This window comes from Erithacus rubecula (genome assembly GCF_903797595.1).
Source record: "Erithacus rubecula genome assembly, chromosome: 9".
In the NCBI taxonomy this organism is placed as follows: Eukaryota; Metazoa; Chordata; class Aves; order Passeriformes; family Muscicapidae; genus Erithacus; species Erithacus rubecula.
The window spans coordinates 16844435-16872116 of NC_136660.1; the positions used below are offsets into that span (position 1 = coordinate 16844435).

Consider the following 27682-nt stretch of genomic DNA (forward strand, 5'->3'; position numbering starts at 1 on the left):
AATGTACTACCTCTAAATGTACTACTAATTATAGGAAATGGTTTTTTCTTCCACATTTTTCTTGAAGTCTTTGGTTGGAGGAAAAAACAGGAATCAGTTCTGCTGTAAAGAGTGTAAAATCAGTTTCCACACCTGTTTCATATGAAAGGATGTGTATTTTAATAGTACTCTTATCCAAATCACACATGAACGATGGAAATAACTGTATTTCTCAATAACAGAAGCTTCATTTCTCTACACAGCATATTTTGTTTATTCCTACAAGGTTTTTGAGATACACAGCATTAGATGCTGAATTAAAAAATAGAAGTTAGATGTTCAGTTCTGTTTTATTAGCACAAGAAACTTTCTTATCTATTGAGAAAATACACTGCATGCTGGCAGATCAAGTACAAGGAACAAATTCTCAGAAAAATAAACCCAAATTCTAATCAGCAAAACCACAACTCTTAAATTTCACAAACCTCAACTTTGCTTTTCTCAGTGACTTTCTCAACTTTTACGAGAGTCTGAATGTAAACACCTCTAAACAAAATAGACAAACCTCAGTGGTTTATCACTAAGATGGAACATGCCAGTTATGCTTAATTGGCCAAATCTAAAGATTCCTCTTAGAAACTGTCAATTAAGCCTTCTCCACGAATTTTCCCATTATACAAAGTAGCCTCTTCATTCCCCACACAACAGAAGAAATTGTCCACAAACCCCAGCAGCCTCAGCAAGGAAACAGAAACTGAGCATAAGCACTGCTAGGTCTGTACTGGCTGACACTGCCTTAAGTAGAACATTTGTCCCTACATGTGAATGACATAAAACTCTGCTGCCAAAACAAACCTTCTTAGTTTTATGTAGAAAATACTTAGGTTTAAGTAGGTATAAAATTTTCATTTCCTATGAGATGTCATTTCACATGAACTTGGTAAGAAAGCGTTAAAACCCCATCAACTATGTCAATAAAATTTCCTGCTTCTACCTTCATCCTGATTAGGATATTCATGATGGTAGTGAAAATACTTGATATTAATCAGATTCAAAACAATGCATAAATTTTAAAAATTACATTTTTATGTCACCTATTAAAAACAGGAATGATTTTAAAATGTGACTTGCTTATTGCTCATTATACTATTTCCATTGGTAAGTGAATCTGTGATTACATTGTTTTAACAAGGAGAGGAAAATATAACAAAAACATGCCTATTGATTCTAAGATTAGTTTAAAAATCCTGAAAAAATAAATGTGCAACAAATTTGACCTAGAGGGCTGTCAGTTAGGCTTTGTTTGCAAGATTGGTCATTTCCAAATTCATTTTGAAAGTTTAAATAGACTTTAGCAAGTTCTGGTGGAGCGGGTGGGTTTCTTAACCATTTCTGAAAAGTTTATTGAAGAAGCATATAACAGAAAAACAGTTTTACAGGCCTTCAATCCCTGCTGGATGTGTGCTCAAACAGCGACACTGTTGGGGATGCGGTCTGGGGACAGGTAGTAGTAGGGCAGCTTTTTGTTCTTGTTGCGCTCGGTGATGGTGCTGACAATCTCGTCCAGGTTCTTGCGGAATTTCGCCATGGCCTCCTTCACTGGCTTCTCCACGAAGTGTTCATCTGGGTACATGCCCAGAAACAGCTAATGGAAAAGCACCAAGTCATGCTTTGAAAAAGCAAAGGCCATTCTGTTTCAATATGCTGCAAATGCTGCTATTAAAACAATATTATTAATATTTAAGCTAGCTTACACCTTCCCTCTATTGCTGTTCTTTCCATCCCTACATCTTTCTGTGGTGCTGGTTCAGGTGTCTACATGGCACTCCTTGACCTAAAGAGACCTCATCAACTCAAAACCATGCACTATTACTCAGGTCAGACAGATGAGCTTCCTATGCCAGATCTCTGCATAACCACACAACCATTTATGCTGCTATGAGAGGGGAATTCCCAGCCAGTGATTTAAAAGGAAGATGACTACCTCATTCAGCGACAGTGAAGATTCTGTTGACTTACAGCAGTCCTTCAGAGTTCAACACACACTTGATTAGTCAGCTTGGACTCTGAGGGTGCTCTGAAAGGTGCACTGCCTATAGGCACACTAGCATTGCTTTGGGAACTTTGGGAACTGTTTCCCCACAGTGAAAGCTTCTCTGCTAGTACTGCTTTCTTCTTATCAAGAAACTGAATTTAAAGTACCCTCTGTCAAATTTCAAAACACATTCCTCACAGCCCTTGTGTGAAACTAGGTACCTACAGCCTCATTTTAGATGAGGGAAATGGCTACAGACCATGCCTGCAAAGCCTTCTGTAGGCTTGTTTTGTTTACACTCCTCACCAGGCACAAGCCACAGCTGCAGTGCACATGACACTGGTGCAGGTTTTCCAAAACAACAGGACATGGGGACACAGCACTGTTGTACCTTCTTCCCCAGCACTGCAGGGACAAGGAATGAAGAAATCCCTTATGCCTCTGCAGCCCTCTGCCTCCCACACCAGCACCCTTATTCAGCAATGCCATGCTCAAGCTTATAAACTTTGATTATGGCTGAGACAGCCTCAGAGTGAAAATATAACTTCTTTCTCAGAGCTGGTTTGTATCTGGCAGAACACAGGCAAACCCACAGCACTGACACATCTCCAGAGAAAGGTGAAAATGGCCAAGGCAAGCACAGAGCAGCACGACAATCTCATGAGTCTGTGCAGTCTTGCCATGGCCCTCATGGTCTCACATCTCCAGCACCTAGAGCATGGAGGTTGACTTACTTCTGTGTCCTGGAACTGACTCAAGGCCCAGACAGCTCCAAGATGCCAACAAGAACGTCCCCTGTCAGGCAGGCTCTCCACAATCTGCTCGATGGTGACTGTCCCCTTTTCTGTTGGGGGAGGGCAGCGCATCGTCGGTGGGGCGTTGGGAATCCAGGAACACCAGTCATACTGCACAACAGCAAGAGACCACAGTGAAAACCTGCAGGGCCTGCCGTTTAGGAACTCACCAAAGAAATGTGTGCCTCTGTAATATGAGCCCCTCAGAAAGAGATGATAACTAAGGACAGGCAGATGCTCTAGAGAAGGACTGGAGGTGACAAGGAAGTCTTTATGTTTTGCTCAGGAACTCACAAGAGAGAGAGTTGGTAATCTAAATGGGAGTACTTATCCTGCTAACCACAGGTATGTGCCACACAGCCCAAATTCAGCAGACTGGCTAAGGCCTTAAATATTTTATTAAACAAAGTTCTCTTCTGATAACCTGAGGCGATAGCCTTTACTCCAGCTTCTTTCTTCCACAAAATTTCCTCCAAGAATGTGCCCACAGTGACTGCTCAGGTGGTCAGATACTGACAGAGATAAGGCATGCTGGTTCACCAAGAAATGTGGAATATGGCATGCAGATATGGCCATGGTGAGCAGCAGACTGGGAGCTCATAGTCACTTCTGGCCTGGTGCAGTGCTGGGAGATGCTGCTGTCTCTTTTTGCCTTGGATATGACCTTGAGTTTTGCCACCATCTAAGATGCTACATTTCCCAGAACTCTTTCTCTCCCAAGCACTATTTCTTTACCTTCATACACATCCCCTGCCCTGCCTGAGGGGAAGTGCACCTCCTCCTCCTCTCAGCCCTCTCTGCCTTTTGGTCCCATGGCTGAAGATGCTTTTACTGATTGGCTGCAAAACCTCTGTATGCCAAATTAAGAGATGGTTTCTTGGTGGCACCTGAACAGACAGGATTTTCTGAGGGGGACACTGGGAGCTGTCTCAATCAGTTGTAAAGACAAGTTAGAAGGGAATAGTTGCAGTCCCTGGCCATGGACATGTCACAGCAATAGTGTGAGTTCATTAGACTCCAGGGTCCAGACCTTCTCCAGGGCTCCTGAGCTGCAGGGAGGGACTGGAGGGCCAGCACAGAAAGTGATGTAGCGTATTTGGGAATAACCACCATAAGAAAGATGGTGTCTCTGCTTATCTCTGAGATCATATCTCAGATACCACCTATGCCTCAAGCTGGAATGGACCTATAAGGATTATCTAGTCCAGCTCCCTGGTTCTTGCAGAACTACCTAGAACTAAGCCATCAAACTAAGAGCATTATTCAAATGCTCCTTGAACTCTGATAGGCTTGGACCTGTAGCCAGTTCCCTGGGGAGCCTGCTCTAGTGATTGACCACCCACTCAGTGAAAAAGCTCTATGACTGACAAAGTGATCTGCTTCTGGCTGTTAAATCTACCTTCCAAAATGCCTTGATGTTGAAAGAAACAGCATTTGAAAGGCAGGCTGTTACTACAGTTTCAGGGCACATATATGTCAGTCAAGGCAGGCAGGGACAACACAGATTATCAGTATGTGGCACATCAAACATCACAGAGAAAGCTCAAAGTTGGCACTTGGTTTGCAAACTCAAAAAATGAACAGCAATGCCATTTAAATGCTTTAAAAATTATTCCCATAATAAAATCAACAAAACTAAAATATACCAATTAGAACCCCTAATCTGATCTTTGGTACATAGGTAGGACTTGAAATACCTTTCTCAGCTTTTAAATTACTTCAGTTTCCACAGGCTTCACAGGGATTTTTAGATGGCTCTGCAGTTATTTTGACCAGAAAAAGTAATGTAATTCTGTATATCTACTAAAAAATGCTTCTCAGACCCTGCCCTGGTAGATGCACCTCCCAGCCCAGAAAGAAGAAAAGTCTTCCCAGAAATTCCTACCTGACCAAAATTCACAGCTGCATGTTGAGCCGATGTAGTGAACATGATCACAGTGAGATATTCTGCTAGTGTCTCTCTTGTCCTGATCATCTTAGGGAACCCTAAATGAGGGAGAAGAAAAGCTTGACCCAGCAATGAAGTAACTCTGCCACCCAGCAATAACCAAAAAACGTGGGTTGGAGGGCCATGCAGCAGTCACTGAAGAGCAGGGCATTCTATGAATCTTGCTGTGTGGTCTAACAGGAGCTCCTCAACCTCTCTGTGCCTTGGCTGTGCAGCTGTAAAAACAGCCTCACTTCACACAAGTTTGTGAGGCACTGCCACTGTTTGCAAAGTATGTGGTGCTCCATAAAGGAAAGACAAAGTATAATTATGCCTTTAATGTGTCCCTGTCCTACCTACCCTGCAGCAAGGAACTCCCAGAGTCCCCAGGGCAGGGACTCAGATGCTCCATTTTTCTTCAGTGTGAGCAGGGAAAGTTCATGCCAAGGAGGAAGAGACCATGAGCTCATATTCACAAAGGTCTGAGGTTCAGCAATCAAGTGTATTGCAAGAAAGAGTGCAGGGAGGGTTTATTCACTGAAACGGGAAGTGAGGAAATGAGAACTTCTGAAAGGCAAACAACAGAATGAGGAACAGAAATAGTTGCATTAAGCTGTCTTTGAAGGAGAATAATCAGAGTTATATACAGAAAAAAACAGAATAGTCAGAGAGTAGGGAAATATTTTGTAACCGAAGCAACCCCAGGCCTGTATCCCTCGTGTCCTCACTAAAGCAGAGTCCTGTGCTGTACCCCTGTCCCAGCCCAACGTGACCAAGGTCCCAGCACACCCACAGACAGGGAAAAGCCCTGCCCAGGCTGCCTGTGCCAGCTGCTTCATGCTCCACCACCAACCTGATGAAGAAGTGAACTCAGCCTGTGAGAGGGAAGAGGCACTTCTGGCCAAGCCCAAAGAGGAGAGGATGCACCATCCTCTCCTGTGTCCTGCTACTCTAAATACACTGTGCTCATCTTCAAAGGAGTTTGGCATTCTCCCAATCACAGCAGCCTTCCCAGGAAAGAAACAAGATCCACAGCCTCCCTCTTTAGCCTCCTCCCCTCCTTTACAGCCCTGCCAAGTCTCCCTTCTCCATGATACAGCCCTTGGAGCAGCAGCAGTGCAGAAAGAGATGCTGCCAGCCTGGTGGTTTTCCCATCTGCAGTGGCAGTTCTCCCACCAGTGGTGCTTGTAGCCTCCCACCCCAGTTGGAGCCCTGGAAAGGTTCAGTTCTTGTACCATGTCAAGATGATTAGGACAAGCATGAAGTTCTGACCAGGAGGAACAATATTTCTAAGCTTCTGCCAAGAGACAACTAGACAAAAAAAAAATGAACCTTTGCTTGTCCAGGAAGACAGAACCCAGGAACCTTTTATCCATCAGAACATAATGATTGGAAACATCACAATTTTGCCTGGACATCTGGCACTCCAATGTGTGCATGCAACACCAGAGCCATCTGCCCTGGGCCACTGGCCAACAGGTGTTGACAGATGTAAATCAGACAGGACAATAGGAAGAATCCCCAGCCACCTCCATAAATTCCTGGAAATCTGCTTGGGAAAAATATGAGCAGAAGAGAAAAGCAACATGTTTACTCAGGTGGGTGAATTGAGCCATGTTATGGATGAGAGCTCCCATGCCAAGTAATGGTTTGCAAGAGAAGAGAGGCAGTGAGAAGAGACAGAGCAAATGAAAATATTTATTGGAAATAATTCTGAGCATCTTTTCTTGAAGAGAGTAGAATAGTTCAATGATGTCACAAATGCTGAACAAATGTGACATGCAGCAATATACTCGTGGGGAGGTTCTTACATGTTCTTATTTGGTGTGAGGTTTGGAGGAGAGGATTCAAGGGGCCTTGCTGCTCCTTGATTTCCATCAGTTTGCCTGTGTTGGTGGTTCCAACACACACAGACACAACCCCTAATGCCTAAAGCATGAGCAGACAAAATCAAAGCACCTGTCCCCAGTGCAGAGAGATTACATGAACTGCCCAAGCTGATTATGAGAATCTGTGCCAAAGGAAGGAGCTGTCTCCTGAGAGATGCCCTGAGCCAGGGTCTCACAATAAAACTGAGCATCTCCAGGCCAAGAACAGAGGGTCCCTAACCTGTGCTGTGTGCTCAGCACTGCTGCCAGCAGGGACTGGACAAGCTGCAGACCTGGCTGGGCTCACACCTTACCTGAGGCTTTCACACCCCTCATTCCATAGACATAAATGTCTTTGACAAAGGCCTGGAGCTCCACATCCTCACACACCACCTCATCGCTCTCATAGTAGATGTGAATTACATCCTCTGCAAAACTGCAGGCAGGAACAGACAAACAAAACAAAATGAAAAGGAGAATGCAACTCTGCCATTCCAGAAGATGATCTTCTGACCTTGCAGATGCTACATAGGGAAAGGAAGAAGGGCAAGAGAAGGTCTCAAAACCCTGCTATTTCTTTCCTACAAGCAGTGGGAATGAACAGAGGCAACTTTGATTTACTTAGGACTGCAGCATCACTTCTTCCCCCACCACAAAGATCCTGGTCACACTGCAACCCCTGAAAATCCTGTGCACTTTATTCTCTTATTTGAGGCTTTGTCCTGCACAGACCTCTGTCATCACATCTACATCCCTTCCTCACTCCATACTCTCCCTCTTGCACATCCCCATGGCTCCCACACTGGGTAGTGGGGTTCCCTGTGATACCCTGAATGTGGGACACTCCAAAGCTGCTCCTGAATGCCAATATTTGACCCTTCCCACAGGAAATCCTTTTTGTGAAATACTTTAGTGGCCCAGGAAACCTCTCCTGGGGGGAAGAGGTCTAGAGCTATTGCCTGTGCCCACTGTTTAGAGCAGACATCTCCTTCCTGTTCAGCTCCTCTTCTCAAGATGCCTCTTCCTATAAAAGCTTCCCACACTAGCTCACCTCTGAAAGAAAGGCTCTTAAAACACTAAGATAACAGAAGCAGCTTTGAAAGCAGTGAAAATAGGTAATCCTGATTTATTTCCTGAAGAACTGCAGTTCATGACTGAATGACTGGTTAGTGGAGCTGTGCTGAGATATTCTGTTAGCTCTGCAGGTACCTTGCTAAATCTCTTGCTAAATATTTTGACAACAACTCATGGGGTGAAACACTTGACTGTAGAAGCTGACTGTTGGGATTAAGAATTGTTACCCAAGAGAGATTTATCCCTTAATAAAATATGTTTGTACTTCTTATACATTTATTGCAATTTGGAGACTTTTACAAATCTATTGATACAGTTCCTATCACCCAATCAAGAGTTGTCATTGAGACAGACAAATAACTGCATAAACACCAAAAGTTTAAGTAATTTTAGCTTCCAGAGGAAGTTAAAGGACAACAAAAACTTTGCAACATGCAGAGAGAAAGCTGCTCTCCATGAGCTCTGTCTCCATGCACTTGGCACTGGTGCCAGGTGATACAGGAAGGGGATCCTCCCCTCTAAAAATGGCAGTATTTCAGACCCCTTTCCACACAAACAGAAATTAGTGTATGAAGTGTGGGTGAGACCTTTTGGGCTGAAGTATCTTTGGGTTGGCATATCTGCAGTTAGATCAGAAACAGGAAGAGCACTAGAGGACTTTACACATTTGCTGTGTGAGACTCAGTGTTTCTATGGGAACAGCCTTATCAGCTTCCTTAGGTCTAGCCATCTACAACATGTGAAGTAATGCTGGAAATAGAAATTATTTCATCAAAGTGAAGACTGATAGCCCTGCAGAGTGTAGGAGATTCCTGGTAGCAGACACATGCACAACAGTCCATGGGTCAGGATCTCACACACTCAAAAGGGTACTGCCCACACCATTGATAAAACAAATAATTCACAACTCTCAGCCAAGTTTGGGGCAGAGCAACATCATCCTCCAGCAAGGTGAACACCCACAAACAGTCAAACTGAATTGAGCTGACTAAGCACTACATGGTATTTGAAGGGTATCAATCCAAAAAGAAAACAGGAGAGGGAAGGAAGATTTTAAAAAATGGACTACATGAAGAAAACAACCACAATAAGGTTACAGCTTCCTTTTCTCTCAAATGGGCACTCACAATTGCAGAAAATATTGCAAGATAAGCCCTTGTCAAAACACAGAGAAAACACAGGAGACAAAGATGTACCCAGAATTTCCAACATTATGCTTGCATCATAAAACTCCTATTTTGTGTGCACAAAAGACCTGATTTTTAATGAACATGCCTTTCAAAAGTCATGTGATCAGAAACAGCTGCATATTTGGTAAGCAACTTATGCCATGCAAAAATATGCTGTTTGTTAAATTAAATGCCACTGCAGAATAAAAACCATATAAATCATCCAAGGCAGTGTTTCAGATCTGAAAAGGAGCCACATTTGTGAGGTCAAGCAGCCTTGCAGTACCTATCCTTACTCAGAATTGCTGCCCTTTCTGATTCAACTCAGACTTTGCAATTTTAAGGCATTTTAAGAAAGGTTTTGTTCCAATCAGTTTATACCTAATTTATTGAGTTTCAAAAGAGAACCATCATGGAAGCTAAGCTTATATTTTCAGTCCACAAGAACCTTAATGAGAACTGAGTTCTCTCTTGGCTTGTGCATAGCTGAAAAAAAGATAATTAAATTCCCTTTGCAGGTTAAATCTCAACTCACTAAATTTCTGTGAAATCCTATAGAAGAGTACATACCTGTAAAGGATTCTGTGAAAAACAGAATGCAAGAAAACAGCACTGAAAAAAGCAGGAATTAAGTCTTTCAAGAGTGTGTGCTTGACTAAATATTTTTCCTCAGATGAGATATACTGGATGGAAAAGGCATTACATGGCTAAGCAGCCCAGATATTGTTTACAAGATGCAATGAAGATCAAAGTGAGCAGGAAAAAAAATAATGTCTGTGTCTCTGTGACTTTATTTGCCAGTATCTAGAACTATGATCTTTTACCTCTTTATAGCCTCCCAGACCTTAATGCCATCATCCCTGTAAAAGTAGTAGGGGATATCCTCTTTGCTGTCCATTCCTTTAGCTTTGATCTCCTCAGGGAAGCAGAGGGAGCTGTAAGTCAGATCCTTCATTGCTTTCTGCACCATTTGCACGTGCCCTCCTCCTCCTGTAGCATTTGCCTGCAGGAAGAACAGAAACAGGTGTGGGAGTCCAGAGTATTCCTCTGGCTTCCCTGGGAGCCTCAAGACCCCCCTGGCAGGGTCCCCAAATACCCTCAAATGAGACCCAGGTATCTCAGGGGCTGGATTTAGCTCCTTGGAACAATTTACCAACATTGAGAGAAGAAATGCAAGCTGCAAAAATAAATAGAGTGTAAATTAGACTGTTAGAACATAGATAAATAGACTTTTGGGAATGTTTGTGGTAAGGGACACGTGGCCAAGATGGAGAATTTGGGGTGTGGATACCTCTTCCTCCTTCTGCTCCGTGTCATCCATGCTGAGTGACATGCTGGCACTTTCAGATTGGATGGGCACAAAGCTGGACAGTTTAACAAAGTTGTATTGTATTGGAAAATAATTGCAAATACCTAGTATGTAATTTAGAATATAAAAGATAAGCCCTGCCTTTCTCAGGCAGATTCTGCCATGGATGTCTGGCTGGACAGACCACTGTTCACTGGACAAAGCATTCCTGAGATCAGAAACAATAAACAAACATGAAAACCTCCAAGAACAGCCTCCTGCAGTCTCTCATTGGCAGGCATTGGAAAGAGCTGGGGTCCACAACACCTGCATGTCCTGCAGAGGTGATCTCAGGTCTAAGGAGACACCTCAGGCAGTGCAGACAGGAACAGCAGGAGATTGTGTTCCCTTTGTGCCAAGACTGGCTTTATAAATTTGCAGGAGATGGGATACAGAATCTGTTCTTCAAGGAGCAAACCACATCTCCACACAAAGTACCAAACTGCAGAGGTCTACTGGAACTGTGCATTTTGCCTCCAGGGATTTCACATCTGTCCCATGAATCACTGCTAATACCCACATTTGCACCATAGGTAGTGCTGGAATACATTAATAAAGTACAGCAACATCAAAGCACAGCACTCCCTGCACTCCTGTGCTCCAGAAGCTGTCCCTGCATGAAGGAAGGCAGCCCTGAGGGTGTTAGAAGAGGGTGAGAGTGTTAAACTGCCAGTGCTGTCACAGAGTAGTTTAGGAGCAAGTTTTCAGGGATGGAGGCTACCCTCAGCCACCCTGGAATAATGCCAGGAGATCAAACCTGCTGGGCTGCTGCTAATGAGGAGTGGCCAGGGTTTCAGTGTATGTTACATTTGGAAAACACAGCACATCCACAACTGACAGCACTGCAAAACTCTTCAGTAATCACTGCAAAAGAGGTCCCAAAAGTTGCTTTACTAGCATAGGATACAGTGCTGTAGCAGTTGTGACCTTACATTTACTGTCCTCTGGTTATTAGAACCAACAAATTCTGGAACTCCAGATCCTTGCTGGCAGGTCTTACCCACACACTCATCCCACATGCATGGGGGATGGACATGACACTTCTGTTTAAAGGGATGCAAAGTCTCCACAGTCAGCAGTGGAGTATAGATAACAAGGAGAGGAGTCTGGATTTAACCCCTCTATTCTACTTGGGTGAAAAACTCCGAATCAAGGAAGTTATTTTTGACCTAGTGCCAGTGGTGTAACGAGGACAGAGGTGTCCTGAAACACAGGCTCCCTCTTTGAACAGGCTTCTGAAACCTCCTCAAACTTCCACAGCACACTCCTAGCAGTCAGAGAGACTACTGTGTGCCCAAGCTGTGGAAATGCTAGATAGCATTCCATTTCTCCCACCAAGAAATTCTTAGTGTCATTTGTGAACTTATGGAGGATGCATGCCAGCCCTCACCCAAATCATTGTTACAGGTGTGACATACAGCTGTGTTTCACTGACTCAGATGAAGCTGAGATTCAGTCCTAGCAGATCTGCTGCTTATGGTAACTCAAGAAGACAGTCTGGAATCCAAATACACTCTTTGTGATCTTATAAATCTGCCTTACCAACACATATTTCTGTGATGGAAATTTCCATTTGTAATCACATATCTCTTTGCTCATAATGAATAACTGAGTATTTAAAAGAAGCTAGGGGCTTAATTATGTGGATGCATACACAGGGATTTATGTGCACTTCTATATTATAACCAAAAGGCACATCAGAAATGATCAATACACTGACTGACATTAGCCAGTTCAGGTTTGGCTACTTAGAGGTAAAAGAGAACATCTTTAGCACAACAAGCCATCAGTTCTGTGTGCCTCTTTCTCAGGTGGTATTACTTATGTTTGCCCTTTAATAGAAAGGTCGGGGAACAAGGCAATATGTGATGATTAAAGGCTATGTACATATGGAACCAGGAATAATGGTGAGCTGACATGAACAGTGAAGATTCACAAAGAGTTTACCAACCTTGTCAAAAAGGCCACATTCACAGATCAGCTGCTCTCGGGCTTTGGTATTGATGGCTATTGTGAACCGCATGTGGGGCACCAGGAGCTGTGAAATGAAACAATGAAAAGAAGGAAAATTCTCAGACTGAACTCAACAGCAGCCAGGTGTAAAGTGTGAAGCCCTGGTGGCTTAGCTGTATCTTATCTCGCAGTGCAGCCAGTGAAACTATTTCAGCTGAACTCACTAGAACTTCCTCTTGGTTTGTCCAGCTGGTGTGATAACCAGCCCAGCCCTTCAGGCAAGAGCTAACCTTGAAGAGGGGATGCACAGCAGGCAGCTGCCGGAACATGGCTATGCTGAACACCTCTGAGACCAAGTGTGTCCTCAGGAGGTGGGTCACTGTCTGGTGGATGTGGAAATCGGACGAGCGGACCCAGATTTTAGCTAGCAGCCAGTCATACGTGGCATCTGAAGGAAGGAAGATGGGATTGTCTGGTCCAGGCTTTTGACCAAGCTGAAAAAGATATAAAAAGAATATGAAACCCCAAGTCCTTCATGTTTAAAATGAGACAACAAAGACCCTGACAGCAAGCCCACCTGGATTGCAATGGGTACAATTTTTTTCTCCAGATTCTTATATAGCAGACAGATGGGTGCAGCCAAGTACTGTATTGTGCAAGGGTCTGTTTTATTGGCATCCACACCATCAAGCAGCTCATAGTCCACAATGAAAATGTTTCCTTGCTGTGGGAAGAAAAAAATGAAGCAAAAAAAAAAGAAAAGCATGATGTGTTTTAATGATATGCAAGCAGCTTGGAACAAAGGAATGGAAAGTTTTGGCCAGAGACTGACTTGAGCCTGGTGGTTACAAGCAACCCCTGGCCTGCCCTTGCTCATAGCAGCTCAAGAATGATGCCATTGAGACAGTAAGTACCATTGCACAGACTACCTGACTGCAGAGTCTGGCAGTGAGCCTTTCAGCAAAGAGCATCTCTGTATTTGGTACTCATGCAGGGACACTCAGATGCAAGCAAGTTTCACACTGCCAGCTGAACAGAACCCTGTGTTAACTGAACAAACAGAGGCAAGGCACCACCCTTGTCAATGCTTAGTGAGTAAGATCCTACCAGGAAAGTAAGAGGCACCTTCCCCCTCTGAGGCATTTAGTCAATCCCTCACCTTTCAGAGAAAACCAGAGAAAAGGGACTGTTCATCTCCTGGTTACAGCTCTTCCACTGGAGCAGGAGACAGGCTTGGCCTGCAGCTCCAGGAGGAGAAAAGCCAACAGGAGCACTGCCAGTCTGCAGGGACAAACTGCTTTTATCTCATCCTGAGGAAAGGAGATGTGGCTGGAGGCAGTAACAGCAGACCCTGGAGATTAGGGGATGTGAGAAGGAACAGGTGGAGCCCAGCCTGACCCAGAGCTGTACCTTCACTTCCTCCTCCAGGGTCAGGTTCCTCTCCAGACTGCATTCCACCATGTCCATGGTCACAGGCAGCTTCTTGGGTATCTCTGTGCACCTCCGGATCAGCACAGGGTTGCACCCATTCAGGAACTGGTAGCCAAACATAAAATCTTCCCTCCAGTGTTGCATTACATATTCTAAAGGGAAAACAAGCCTACAGCATCAATATCTACTGCATTGTAGGATTCCTGCTTTCCCCCTCACCTTTTCCTTACATGGCACTGCAACTCTGAATACAGAAAGCAACAAGAAAAGGATTCAAAAGGTGACAGATTTTTAAGAAAAATCACTGAAGTTAAACGGAAAATTTAATCCTTGCTTCTCGCACTGAGAAGACTTAAATTGATGACAATTTGTTTCTCCATGTATGGAAGCGATGAGGAATAAAATATTCCACTTTTATGAAGAATACTCTTCATCTGTAAACCACCTTCTCAGGTCTTCCATGAAACTTTTAAATCACCCTTTTCAAATTCACAGGGCATGCAGTACAGAGGGGTAAGTTCAAAAACAGGTGGCACAAGCAGAAGAAGCTGCACCAATGTGTGTAGGGGAGGAACAGCAGTGGCTGGAACAGTGTTTTCTGCTAGACTGGGGGAGAGAAATTTGGGGGAGGATTTGGACTCTGACTCAGTAAAACTCCTCATTTGTTGTTTTGCTTGTTTGACTTGGTTTCCCTCTATTTTTCAGTTACTGATATAAACCCAGATTAATATGTCAATAAAATTCTAGCTTTGGATACTCTTTTCTTTACTATTACATTTGTAGTACTACTGGACATTTTCTATATGCAAGTGTTCTGTTTTCTAATGTCACATTGTCACTTCAGTTAAAATGAAAAACCCCACTGATGTTTTCATGGGAAAAAAGATAGTGAAGTTTTTCACTACTGGCTAGTTTTAAACAAGGCAAAACATTTTCTGAAAGCAATTAATTTTTTTAGAAAGGGTAAAAGGATTAAAAATATATACCCCAAGGGAATGTAGTGATAATTTTAAAAAAGTCTCAAAACCCACAATAAAGCTGAAAAAAAGTTAAGTTTATGCAAATGACATTTACATTATCTCCATCAACTGCCTAATGAGTCTGGAGCTGGATCTGAAGTCTACACCAAGAAAAAAATGACTCAGCACCTTGGACAGAAACTGCACGACTGAAAAATGCCTTGAAACACCTTCTCCATTATCCCTGTTTCTGCCAAGGCTTGTAAAGAAGAAAATTGAGATTTAACATAACTGAGACAGATGTTTAATGTTTAAATGTAACATAATTGGAGTTTTCCTCATGAGAATAGAAATGTTATCAACTAAATTAATTGTAAATCATATCTAATTCTTGTGTTAAAAGTACTTTAGGAAGCAATCCTATTAAATGTTGCTGTAATTAGTTTGTAATACTCCTGCCACCTTGTGTGCTTGGGTTTATACCCAAGAAAAGCATAATTGTTCTTATTTCTGTGAACTGATCCCTAGGCAGCCTGAAGAAGAGTAAAACTTCAGAGAAGGAGGGGAAAATAATTTCCCTTTGCAGAGTCTAAACAGCCTATTCATACACATTGAAGGAGTCACACATTAACCAATTTGAAGTCACTGTGCATCCATTATATCCAATAACACAGAAAGATAAAAGTAACCATGGATGATACCAGAAGTTGGGTCTGGCTCACAAATTGGAAGCTCCTCAGCCCATCTCTACAAAAATGGCACCATGAACTTCAAAACCCCTGACTGTGCAATTCTTTTTACTGGGTTTTTAAGTAACCTTTAAGATTTGTGCATTGAAAAGGGTTAAAGAAAAGCAGCATTTTGTCTTTGATATGTCAATATCACACAAATGGATTTTTTTTACAGTATAAAAGATACTGTAGAAATGAATGTCCCTGAAAGCAAAAGTGAAATTCTTACTCTTAGACAGGGATTTTTGTCTTCTAGTAGGAAGATGTGAGTAAGAAATGGCAAGAATAGGAGGATATTTAATGCAATATGCATAAATAATTCTGACAGCTTTTTGATAAGTGACATTTTGGACAAATGCCATAAGCTTTCCCAGGTCTAGCTCATACTAATTTCCAGTAAGGAGGATGATTCCTTGGATTGTGGTCTGATGGTTTATCCTGGCCTGCACCAGGACCAGATGAAGAAGTTACAGTTTCCAGGTCATTCCCAGCTCTTTGTAACCCATCCCCAGATCTGCTGGTCTAACACCAGAGGCTTTCCTATCTGGAATGACTTTTGCCAAAATAACCCCTGTGGGAAGAAATTTACCCCTGAAAAACATTTGAGCTGCCCCAAGTCCCTGACACAAACAGCCCAAGAGAACCAGCTGAGAGAGCTGCAGGTCTGTGACAGGTACAGGTCCTGTGACAGCAGAACCAAGGCACTGGTACCCTCCCCTTGTTGCAATAGGGTTGAGAAGCCAGGATTTACAGCAGCAATGCAACTGAGCACATGGCTGGGATATCAGGGATCAGCCTGTGGTCTGGACTGTGTCAGAGGCAAGAGGGGTCACCCTCATACTTGTCCTTCACAGAGAACATTACCAGACTTCCCTTTCTGGAGATTTTCTGCGTGTTCAGATTAAATGGAACATGGATAATCAAACTTTCAAAAATGCCTTAACTGCTACTATGGTCTGAAAAGAACTCCCACTAAGGTATCTCTAGGTTTAGACTCAAAATACTTGTGAAAATCTGTCCTAATGGACTCGGACATGGTTGAAAATACATTTCTAAAAGCCAAAAGGGACCATGATGCCCAGCTGCCCTGACCTCCAGCACAGCTCAGGACAGAGAGTGTCACTGAGCAATTCCCAGTAATTCTAGTTCCTTGTGAGATCATAGGTTTGTTTTTAAGTCTTGTGGGTTGATGGTGTGATCAGCAGTCTGAGATTACAGTTGATTTACTGGAGAGCAGAAGAGAAGGTCAGCCACATCCATCCTAATCAAATAATCAAAGACAGCTAATTAGTCACCCTATGACGCAAACATGGGCAAACACAGAAAAACTCACCAGAGATTGTATTGCTGATTCTGACAAAGATCCTCTCAAAATCTGCAAAATCACTCCAGGAGGACTGGAACATGTGCATGAAACGGTTGACATAAAGATTCTCCATCCTAAAATAAACCAAACCAAAACATAACTGAAAAAATAATCTCCAGCTTTCTCAATACTTTCCTATGCTTTTATATATCTAAATACAATAAACTTTTAATAATGGAATGTGGGATTAGTCACCCTACAGAATTAATATTGTAGGCTGTACCTTCACACAAAAGGCTGAAAGGCACATCAAGGGACCAGCTTCTGCTATTGCATTTACAGAACTCCATTCTATAATTATTCTCAGAAGTCTAGAGTGGACCTATAAAAACTGTAGTCAGAAAAGCTAGTACTTCACACATTGTCAGTGGTTAACAACAGCTGAGTTCAGAAAGTGGTATGGTGACACAAAGAGACTGACAGAGGTACACAAAGTCAGAAGACAAACAACCCAGGATCAGCCAGCCACCATTCCTAAAAAAAAGAACAGGTACTGGAAGTATCTACATGACCAAGGACAGCCTGGATCCCCAAAGTGTGTGACCTGAGTTTTTGAGAGCTTTCTGTTTACTTAAGCTGCTGGATAAACTTGATGCTCACATCTAACCTCAGAAACCAAGATTCTTGGTTGAAGACATCACATGAACACAGCAGGCTGGGAGCCAGAAATGTTTGACTTCATCTGCTAATTCAGCAAATACAGTACAGCCAAGAAAGTTCCCTTTATATGAAATGATGAGTCTTGAATTATTGCATAAACACTAAACTGCTGTTATTAGGTGGAAACCATTTACTTTGACTAGAAAGCAAATAATGAATTTGAAAAAGAAAGTTGTCTTCCCACAAACACTTCAAAAACACAAATAAAAGCGCCCACAGCACAGACAGCAAAGTAAAGTCACAGTATTGAACTAAAATCTCCCAAAAAGAATTCAAGGATAATCCCAGGAGGCTGGATTTATAATCAGCAAACATCTAGAAAAGACTGGATCAGAACTGGCTGGAAAGGACCAAAAGCTAGGATAAACAGCCAGTGGTATCTGGGAGGAGGGCTCTAGACCAACATGACCACAGGGCAGACAAAGGAGCTGCTTCTGCACTAAGCCCAGATGGGATGCATGCAGAATGGGCTGCTTCTGCTGCTGAGATGGCACTCAAGGGTAAGAGGTGCCTGGAGGCATGTTGGGAAGTAAAAGTCACACAGCTGCCCAGGCTAGAACAGGTGATGGCCTCTCCAGAGGTGTTTCCACACCTGACAGGGACACAGAAGCATTGTGGAAGGATCAAAGCAAGGGTAACTTTGGGCTGGACTTTCTGGGTAGGGACCAGGTATCTGAATCACAGATGAATTTCAAGAGGCAGCATGACCATCACCAGAAGGTTAAATTATTTTAATAAACATAACTCAATAGCTTGAGAAGAGTTACTTAAGACTGACTCATTTGAGAGTTTCCACTAAAGGTCCTGCAGAGCCTCTGGCCTCCTTCAGAACTGCTCTAAGATTAGAAAACATTTGACATACAAGCAGATATGTACTGCTCCTCTCCTGCCCAAGATGCTCTTCTTACCTGGGACTAGTGATCAACCCAAGCAGCAGGCATAGCAGCTGGGATCTAGTCACAAACCTGCAGTGGTTTGACCTGCTGAATGCCAGGCACACATCCATTCTCAGATATTTCGAAGATTACTTCCAGTAGGAGGAAGTTCTTCACTTTTCCTATCTTGGAAAAAACTTCCAAAGGACTTAGGAAACAAAAATCTGTTTTCCTCAAGAAATCAAGTACTTGGAAGTCTCTGGCACACACTAGAAACCAGAGCAAGAAAATAAGTCAAAGTCAGGGCTGCTTGTAGAACTTAATCTGCCCAAATGCAACACTGGTCCAAAATAGCTACACAAGTCTGCATTTCTGGTACAGAATCCAGGCTGAGTGTTTCCATTTGCTAGATAGAGTGGGTCACATCAGCAGCAGACACCTTCAGGATTATCTCCACCTACACACAATTAATCCCTTAAATTTACAGAGTTATCCACTGTCAATCTAAATATCCAACCCTGCAACAGCATAAAGAATATCTGAGCTATATCTCCCTCTAAGTTAATTTTTGGATGTCTCAAAAAAAGGGCTTTCCCTTCCCCACTTCCACTACTTCCTTTGTCTCATATAACTCTCCCAGCTCTCACATATTCCCTTAAAAGTCCTCCTTGCCCATTGCTACACTTTGCAGCTCCACACCTGCCTTTGGATTTCCAGACACACGTCTCTGTCTTCCCATGCCTTCCCCCAAGTTTCTCCACTCCATTCCTGCAAACAGCTGTTCCAAGATCCCAAAGCATATCAGGGCAGCTAGATAAGGCCTATCAATCTCTTCTCCAAAGGATTTTCACAACTTACTTGACCCAAAACACAGGTCTAGATTTTTCAGCCAAATGTGCCAGACAAGAAGCATTGCCATTGCTTAGAAAAGTCTGTTTTGCATCATAGCAGTTATCCAGAATGGCTGGCTGTCAGCAACACAGTTTCAGGTTCCTATTTTATGGGGAGGGCCCCTTACAGCCATGACAAAGATAGATGTCCCTGCACTCTGTTGAGTTGCTTCCAAGTTTCACTTGGAAGTGACTCAGGACCTCTGAAAACATGCCACAGCCTGGCAGGATGGGATTGTGGAAGGTGAATGCAGCCTCCACACTGCTTATGTATCCCAATGGCAAAACCCTCATCTCTGGCATTCAGGGGCTGTTGCTCCTGCATCACTCAGATCTTCTGTATGAGTTGGGGAACAGCTGTTCTGCACTGCTAACACCATGCTGATTTGACTCTGTGTTGGAAATGGAATTCAGCTGCATAAATGAATAAATAAAATACCCAGAATGCTCTGTTATGTAAGGACCATTCTTGTGTCATGTCAGACTTCCACTACCTGATAATTTGGGGGGATATCTGAGACAGTGTGGTATGACCTGGGCACTTGAGACAGCACAGGAGACTCACAGGTCACAGGTCAGAGATGCCCCATCTGCCACACTGTACTATTCAGAGCTCTGCAGAACTGATTATTCAGGCTCAGGCTCATCCAATGGCCATCCAGTGTTTTCCTCAATTACATGATGGGCAAGTGGCTGGACAGTAACTTGGCTGCCCCAAGCAGATTACACTCAGGTGTGGATGACTGATGAGCTGCTTGGAAGAGATGTTCTCCAGCAGGATGTCAAAGGTACATTGATAGTGATCTTCGCTGTGTGTGTGACCAAAAGATTTAATTATCACCAACAGTCAGAGGAGAAAGGTATCTCCAGGGGGCAATGCTGAGAACTTAGCATTGAAAAGACTCAGGTGCCTTTAGTCCTGCTGATACTTTTCACCATGTCTCCTCCATCTGCCTACAGCCAAACCCAAGGCTAACCAGAATACAGAGACTCAGTGAGTTCAATATTAAATACTGCAAACTCCTGAAGTTCCACAAACACTTACGCTTTCGTGTAGTTCAGAATGAAGTCAATTCCCTTCTCGTTGTCAAACTGGATGTCACGAGGCAGTTCACTGTGAGAATGGGCATCAATGCTCAGGGGAAAGCCTGGATGCCACTCCTTCCAGCTGAGAAAATAAGAGATGTTTGATTATATACTGTACATATCTGTATATATCTGTATATAACTGTACCAGCATGGGAGCTGTGTCCTTACCTTCACTGCTTTGGTGATTTGCTGCTATAAAGGAGTTTTGTGTCAGACTCAGGCCAAAATAAGTGATTTACACCACATCAATATCTACCAGTAACCCACAGAATCCTGAAGCAGACTGGAAGGCATCTACTTGGCCAGCTACCTTCCCAAAGCCTGAAGTAACTTATACCTGTGATATTTGTACACATTCTTTGCCCCATGTTTATTTCTAAACCAAAGAAAGTGAATTGCAAAGAATACTGTTTCAATGGTATTTCCAAACTGCCTGCCACACACAGACTTCATTGTGTATTATCAGCTGTGCATCAGAATTTTAAGTAGCTATTTCCCTGAAATTACAAATGGTTTTGCCTTCCTTCTTGCATATGTAAATAAAATTTTGTGGCACACCTCTTTCTGAACCATATTTTCCTCTGCTCTATTTCCCATAATTTGTAGGGAACAATCTTTCTTGTTCAAATGAAACAAACAACACCAAGCCTCAATCCATCCATTCTGAACAGACCCTTTGCCCTGACCCTTGCTCTCCCAATAAGGAGATACAACTGCAAGAAACTTCTGTAATTTTAACAGAGCATGTCTCTAGCAAAAGGCAATGTCTAATGCCTTCTGGAGTTACCCTCTGAGAAAAGACAGAATTTTCTCATCATGACACTGGCTAGGAAAAAATGCCTATGGCAGCATAATATATATGTGATATGTATGTATATGAAACAGATAGGTATAATAAACATATGTGAGATTTTTATATCTCACAACTGTGTTCTGTTAGCACATCCCAGTTCACTCAAACAGGGCCAGGTTTTCACTGTACCCTGGTTCAGGAAACAACTCAAGCTAGCTTGGTGCAGCAGCCAAAATGCTCCAGGAAAAGCTGACATGTTCAGATCATACTCTGAAACTGTAGTACTGCTTGTAATAGGCAAATGAAATATGCCTTCAGACTTTCCTTGAAAGCACAACAGTGTGCCAGAAGGCCCACACAGAGGCTGAATCACTGAATTCCCACTGAAGTCTTCCAGATAGGCTTATCTGAGGTACAAGTGTCTCATAATACCACTTGCACCAGCATGATCGTCACTTTGCAATGAATTCCATCTAAGTAAAAACCACATATGGCCAGCATGGTGACTTAGGCTTTCTCTTATCCAGCAGCTGAGTAATTAGAGGCATGTGATAAAGTGAATATCCTGTGCCAAGCTCTGACCTGATGAGGACAGACCCTGGAGCAGGGGGAAACTCACCGGTACATTTTCTGACGGGATTCGAGCTCTTTGCGTCTGTGCTGCTTGAGAATCTGAGTCTTGTCATCTCTGGGGAGCTTTGCTGTTAACAGAGAAAAGAGACAGGGTGATGAGGTTCCTCTACCTATCACCTCCCACGTGTTGAGAAGGACAGCAAAGTTTTCAAACCTTCAAACTTCTGATCTATATGTTTCCATAGTTTGTGTGGGAAATGCCTACATGATCCAACTTAGTGCTTTTGAGTAGACACACAGGTCCTTAGAGAAACTGTGGACGAAGAAAAGCTCCTGACTTGGTGCTTCCAAGGGGAAATTAGCTTAAGCTAGGAACATCTGTTTTAACTATATATAAACCCTGGATTTCTACTGTAGACACTTGCTGTACATATCTAGAGCTACATGGTCTGAAGAAGGTCGTGGGAACTAATTTTACAGTTCAGTATCTAGAGGATTTCCATCGGTAAGAGAAACTACAACATTATTCCACCTCATCCTCTCTGCTAAAAGACATCTTCAGGAAACATATCCAAGCTTCTCTCCCCTTGAGCAATGCTCTCCCCTGTCAGCTTGGGGCAATAATCACATCTTCCAGTCATGAGAACAGAAAGAAAAAACAAAGAGACTTCAGTTCCAGACATTTTGCTCTTCTGACCATGAATTCAATATAACATTAAATAACACAGAGACTTCCTTAGTGATCAGAGAAAGGGCAAGGTACGAGACTCACTTTACATACACAGATGTGGAGGTAGATAAAATCAGTAGGAATTTCATTACTAAAGCTGTTTGGGATTGGGGTTGGAAATATCTGAGGTAATACAGCTGATAACATATATGGCTATGGTTTCCAGGTGGTTGTGTTCAAGTTACCAAGAGAGTTTCACTTGCTCTTGTCCTTTACCTTACCACACTCTGAAAGCCAAGCAAAGCTGCCTTCCATGGAAGTGGTACAGTTGTTACAAAACAAATTATAAAAATGGAAAGACCAAAATTAAACTGACATATAGTTGTCATTACAGGACAAAAGACTTCAAACACAAAATGCCCCATCCAGGAGTAGCCAAAAATGTAAGGGGAATATACACATTTATTTCCCGCTACCTCCCATTTGTTTCAGCTGTTTTCAGGCACTTATACTGCAGAACACTACAGCAGCCAACCTACCCCAGGTACCAGAGAGGGGAGGAAGCAAAATCAGTGACAAATGTCTGCCCAAACCCCAGTCACAGCAAGTTGGTGTCAGAGATACTTAAAAACTTGTTTTTCTCAGTTGGTCAGCATTACTTGAGCAGTCAAATCCATCACCCTGCCTTGTCCTGGACTTGACAGCATGCAAAGAGAATGAATGAAAAGTAAGCTGTTGTTTCAGTCTGCACCCGCTGAGTAACTTTGGGATTTTATTTCACCCTCATGAAAACAAGACAATTTACAGGCAATTAATCATGGGCCACTTAGGAGCTTTGTATGAAGCAGAGGACACTAATGCTAATTAGATCAAAAGGGCTTCCAGCAACGGGGATGTGAAGTAGTAAAAAATTTGGCATTAGTGTCAGCCTTCAAATTAAAGACCAGTGTAACAAGCCAGGATTAGGACTCTTCCTTGTATGTGCTTCCCACAACATCCAACCCAGCTGCCAGTGCCGAGCCCAACAAGCTGCTCAGAAAGTATTCCTGGCAGGGAAAGCTATTCTCTAGGATGCACCAGGGGACTGGCAGTGGGTCTTCACTAGAGAGAGAAGATTGGAGGTGCATGGAGAAATGGGAAGGAGAGATGGAAGAATTCCAGGTGTTCTGCAAGAAATCTGGTTTCCAACAGTTCTCACCTCTTCCATCTCGAAGGACAACCTCCTTTTCATCTGTAATCCAGCGGTAACATGGGAACTCCAAATAGTCACCCACTGGTGTTTTAACTGTAATGTACTTAAGGTACCAGTCATCCTGGTACCAGTATCTCCGTTTCTCAATTTTTATTAGCTGAATTTCTCCCAGGTCTTCTTCCACAGTCACATCATAGGAGTCAACCTGCAGAGGAGAATACAGCCAGTGATCCACTGCACATGAAGGAAGCACCATCAGCACTACCCAGGCATACCTAGTCTTTCTTTCCTCTTCTTGCTTTGCAGCTTCTAGTGGGTGAGAAAAGGAAGTTCTATTATTGGACTGCAGTGCAACAGAAAGGTGAAAAAAAGAACAAAAAACGACCTGCAAAACACTCCAGAAATGGAGAAATGTTTTTGGATGCAACCTAAAAATCATATTACTCCTTGTAATGTTTGCATGTCTTAGAAAAACATGCAGGCCATGAAACCATTCACTGCTCTCCTAGAAACAGCTGAAGGAGGTACAGCTCAGGCACACCTACTCATGCAGCTGGAGTGGAAAGATGTTAAAGAGATTAAAACATTGGACTAGAAATTTAAAGACCTTGGTGTTAGTTACGTGTGCTTCAGAATAAGGACAGTATCCAGGTCTCCTAAATCCACTTTGTCTTTTGCTTCCAGATCTTCTTCAGTTCTCTCCTTTAAAAATGAGGACAACGGTACATTTTATGTTTGTACAGCTAAAATTTGGACAATTATGCATTTTATGTTTGTAAGGCTCAGACATACAAAGGAATTTAAGCACAATGACACACCTACAGATATGTACATGTAATAGTTAAATTAAAGAGCAATATGAATTGGATCCAAGGAGTTGAAAGAAATGTCACATTGACAGCCAGGTTTCAAAAGAAACTCATTCCTCTGGTAATAACCTACATGCCTCTATTACAAGAGCCCTAAAGTAGTTATTGTTGATGTAATGAAAGAAGGACATACAATTAACCTAAATGATCCTGGAGGTTTTAAATCTTTTTATGACCATCATAATTCCAATTTTAATGGCAGTTCTGAAAGGGAAGGCTCCCTGCTGGTACCTCACACAGGTTCTGCTGCCATGGGCTCACCTCAGAGGACAATTCTGCTAATGCAGTAAAGGTGTGCCAGGTTACAGAGAATGTACAGGGTGCAGGTAAGAACTGACCCTTGGCTGCTCAAGGTTTCTATGACATTTGTTGTTCAAGGTCCCTTGGTAAACACCAGGATGGCTGCATGGTGAACCAGAGATGCAAGGAATTTTTATACAGTTTGAGTGCAGAGTGAGAGAACAGAAGGAATGAACACTATTGGACTGTCCAAACTCCTGTACCATCCAATTGTTCAAGCAATTTAATCTCATGCAAAACCTAAGTCTCCTCTCTTTTTGAGGAGAGATTCCTACTGACCATTCTTACATTGAAAAAAGGATGGCACAGACAACTTCTCTTTCTATAAGCACAAAGCTCTAAGTAGAAAGAGCTGTATTTCCTTTCTGGAAATATGTTAGTACTTTTCTTTCAACAAAAGCAAAAAAAGAAAGGGGAACAGGAAGGAAAGAGAGAACCGAGGGACACCATAAAACTTTGAAATCACTCAGCATCAGTGCAATTTACTCAAAAGACACTACACAAAGAGCAGAAACTATGACTTTCAACATTGCCTGTGTCCAGAGCTTGAAGTAAGTCAGAAAAACTACAACTGAGCTACCATTGTGCAAATTAATTCAGGCTTTTCCACATACTTTTCCCTCAGTCAACATCTGCCATGCAAATCTCCTACTCAGATCTGGTCCGTGCCCTCTTTAATCACATTTATTAATATGCCCAATTTGCAATAATGCAAATGAAGATATTACAAGGATAATGGAACTACAGACCCTGGACCAACATTTAGAAAAAAAAAGAGCCCAAACCTGGAAAGGAGACAACAACTTACAAAATAATATGGCAAAATTCTGCTCATTCACTAAAGAGTTGTATTCATTTTAAAAATGGAATAACTATTGAACTGCTTGAAGAAAAAAATTATAAACATGGTATTAAAAGAAACACTAAAGTCAGAACTGTGAAAATAATTGCTACATTTTGCAAACCAACCAAACTTTAGGTCTTCTGCCTGCTTCAGTTTTAGTTTTCTGGTTCTGTACTTGTATTTCTCTTTTCTTTCCTTTTTCCCTTGCACAACATATTGTTAAGACACAGTGTTTTAGGTACAATGTAACCTGAACAGGTGCCTGGAAAAACACGCTGCATTCCCCTAGAAAACACCCTCAAACCCAAAACCTAGCAGATTGTACTGCAAGCATCCAGTGAGCCAGACACTTTACAGAGCACAGACTTATTTTTATGGTCCACAATAAATACATGCTGGAGAACTGACTGCTGCTAACACTGTTCACTGCTCCCTCACCCAGTGGATGTACCTGTGCTCCTGCTGGATCTGGTCCCCCAGCAGCTTGCCAGTTGCTGCTGGGCAGATAATGAATGCTCCCACCGTGGCACTTTCTTCCTGTGACAGGATCCATTCCAACTGGATGCTCAGAGTTCTGCCAGGCTCCATCAGAGCCACCTGAAACCCCTTTTGCAGCCCAGGAATAAGAGCAAACTGCCTGGGCAGTAAAACCCTGTGGTGATCTGAGCTGGGCAGGGCTCAGCCCTCCTGGGACACTGCCCTGACCATAAGTCTGCAGGACAGTCTGTGATCTCTTTCAAACTCTCTGGCTAATGCTGTTCAGTTTCGCCTAAAGTATGTGACTATTCAGCAGATAAAAGAGAAAGAATGACTGGATGTCCATTGGGGAGATTCAGTGACAAGGTCGTAAGCTAATGAATGTTTAATTATGAAAGAAAATTAATTTCAGTAGCATTGGCTGGTAAATATCTGGGGAAGCACAGCCGGGCATGCCAGCAACACCTGCTCAAAATGCTGACTTCTATTAAGTGTGTGCATGATGTTTAACACTGAAATGTCCATGGGCCTTATTCAGGCTGTGAACCACAAGGTTGAAAATACACACCTCAGGGCAAAGTAGCACCATGAAGACTCACTTGTACATGTGGTGGTAGGTCTAACTTCCAAACTTTTAAATACCTTCTTAAAACTTCCAAAGTTTTTCAATCTCATCAGACCCTCTAGAAACTGTGAATTTGGTTTCCAGGTAAAATACACATTTTGAAAAGGGGGAGAAAAAAGTCTATTATTTCCAGAGTGGACAATAAGCAAATAAATAAATGCCATTCTAATCCAGTGCTCAGACTATAAGCAATTACATTTGGATAGTCCAAATACGGTGATAGACCACAGAGAGGACAGGGCACAGCAAACTGCAGAAATCCGGGTTAAGAAGAAGAACACAGCTGACAGCCCAGCCACAACTTCATTCTCACACTTTTATGCTGTTTTCAGCTTTCATTGACGTTGCCCTACACATTTCTCCTGGCAGGCATTGTGAGTCCCAATAGATGCTCTTATCTCTCTGTTTAATTCTTTGGAGATAACAGGGCTCTGACTATTAGTAAATACTGACCCTAAACATCACTTAAAACGCACTTTTTTTTTTTTTTTTTTTTTTTTTAGTAATTGTAAGGAAAGTACGAGGAGATCTGAAAGCCCGCTGTACGGCAGAATCGCAGAGCCCGTTTCCCAAGTGACTGAGCCGAGTCCGGGCAGGGATGCGGTGACGCTCGGGAGCAGCGGGTAGCTGGGTGCGGGAGCCCCGCTCGGACAGCGGACACGGGACAGGAGCCTGGGGAAACCCGCTCCGGACAGCGGCACACGGGACAGGAGCCTGGGGAAACCCGCTCCGGACAGCGGACACGGGACAGGAGCCTGGGGAGCCCAGCCCGGAGAGCAGCGGGGACGGCACTCACCGCGCCGCGCTCGAAGTCATTGTAGAAGGGCTTGTCCAGGAGGTGCCGGTCGCTGCAGCCGTCCGTGCCCTGCAGGGTCAGGTACACGTAGTCGTCCGTGCCCGCGAACCACTGGCTGCCCGTGGCCACTGTGACGGTGTAGGACGGCATGGTGCCGGCGGTTCGGCTCGGCTCGGCTCGGTCCCACCGGCGCTGCTGAGCTGCGCTCCCGCCTTCAACCCGACCCTGCCCAGCGCCGCCGCCTCCTCCGGCACCGCACGGGGCGGCAGGAGCTGCCCGCCCCTTCCCCAGCCCGGCACACCTACCCAGCCCTGCACACCCACCCAGCCCTGCACACCTACCCAGCATGGCACACCTACCCAGCCCTGCACACCTACCCAGCCCTGCACACCTAC

The 27682-nt window shown here is 43.3% G+C and overlaps 1 protein-coding gene across 1 annotated transcript; it reads right to left on the minus strand.

Moving 5' to 3' along the window:
* Nucleotides 1-312: 312 nt before the first annotated feature.
* Nucleotides 313-27539, minus strand: ALOX5 (arachidonate 5-lipoxygenase). The gene is made up of 14 exons (XM_079312591.1): nt 27288-27539; nt 23383-23581; nt 21561-21642; nt 20105-20227; nt 16602-16708; nt 13558-13730; nt 12725-12871; nt 12438-12641; nt 12146-12232; nt 9671-9849; nt 6918-7039; nt 4694-4794; nt 2749-2919; nt 313-1624 (listed from the first exon to the last, which is right to left on the minus strand). Exons 1-14 carry the CDS (start codon nt 27435-27437, stop codon nt 1445-1447), a joined length of 2025 nt encoding a protein of 674 aa, XP_079168717.1. The 5' UTR covers nt 27438-27539; the 3' UTR covers nt 313-1444.
* Between the last annotated feature and the right edge of the window lie 143 nt (nt 27540-27682).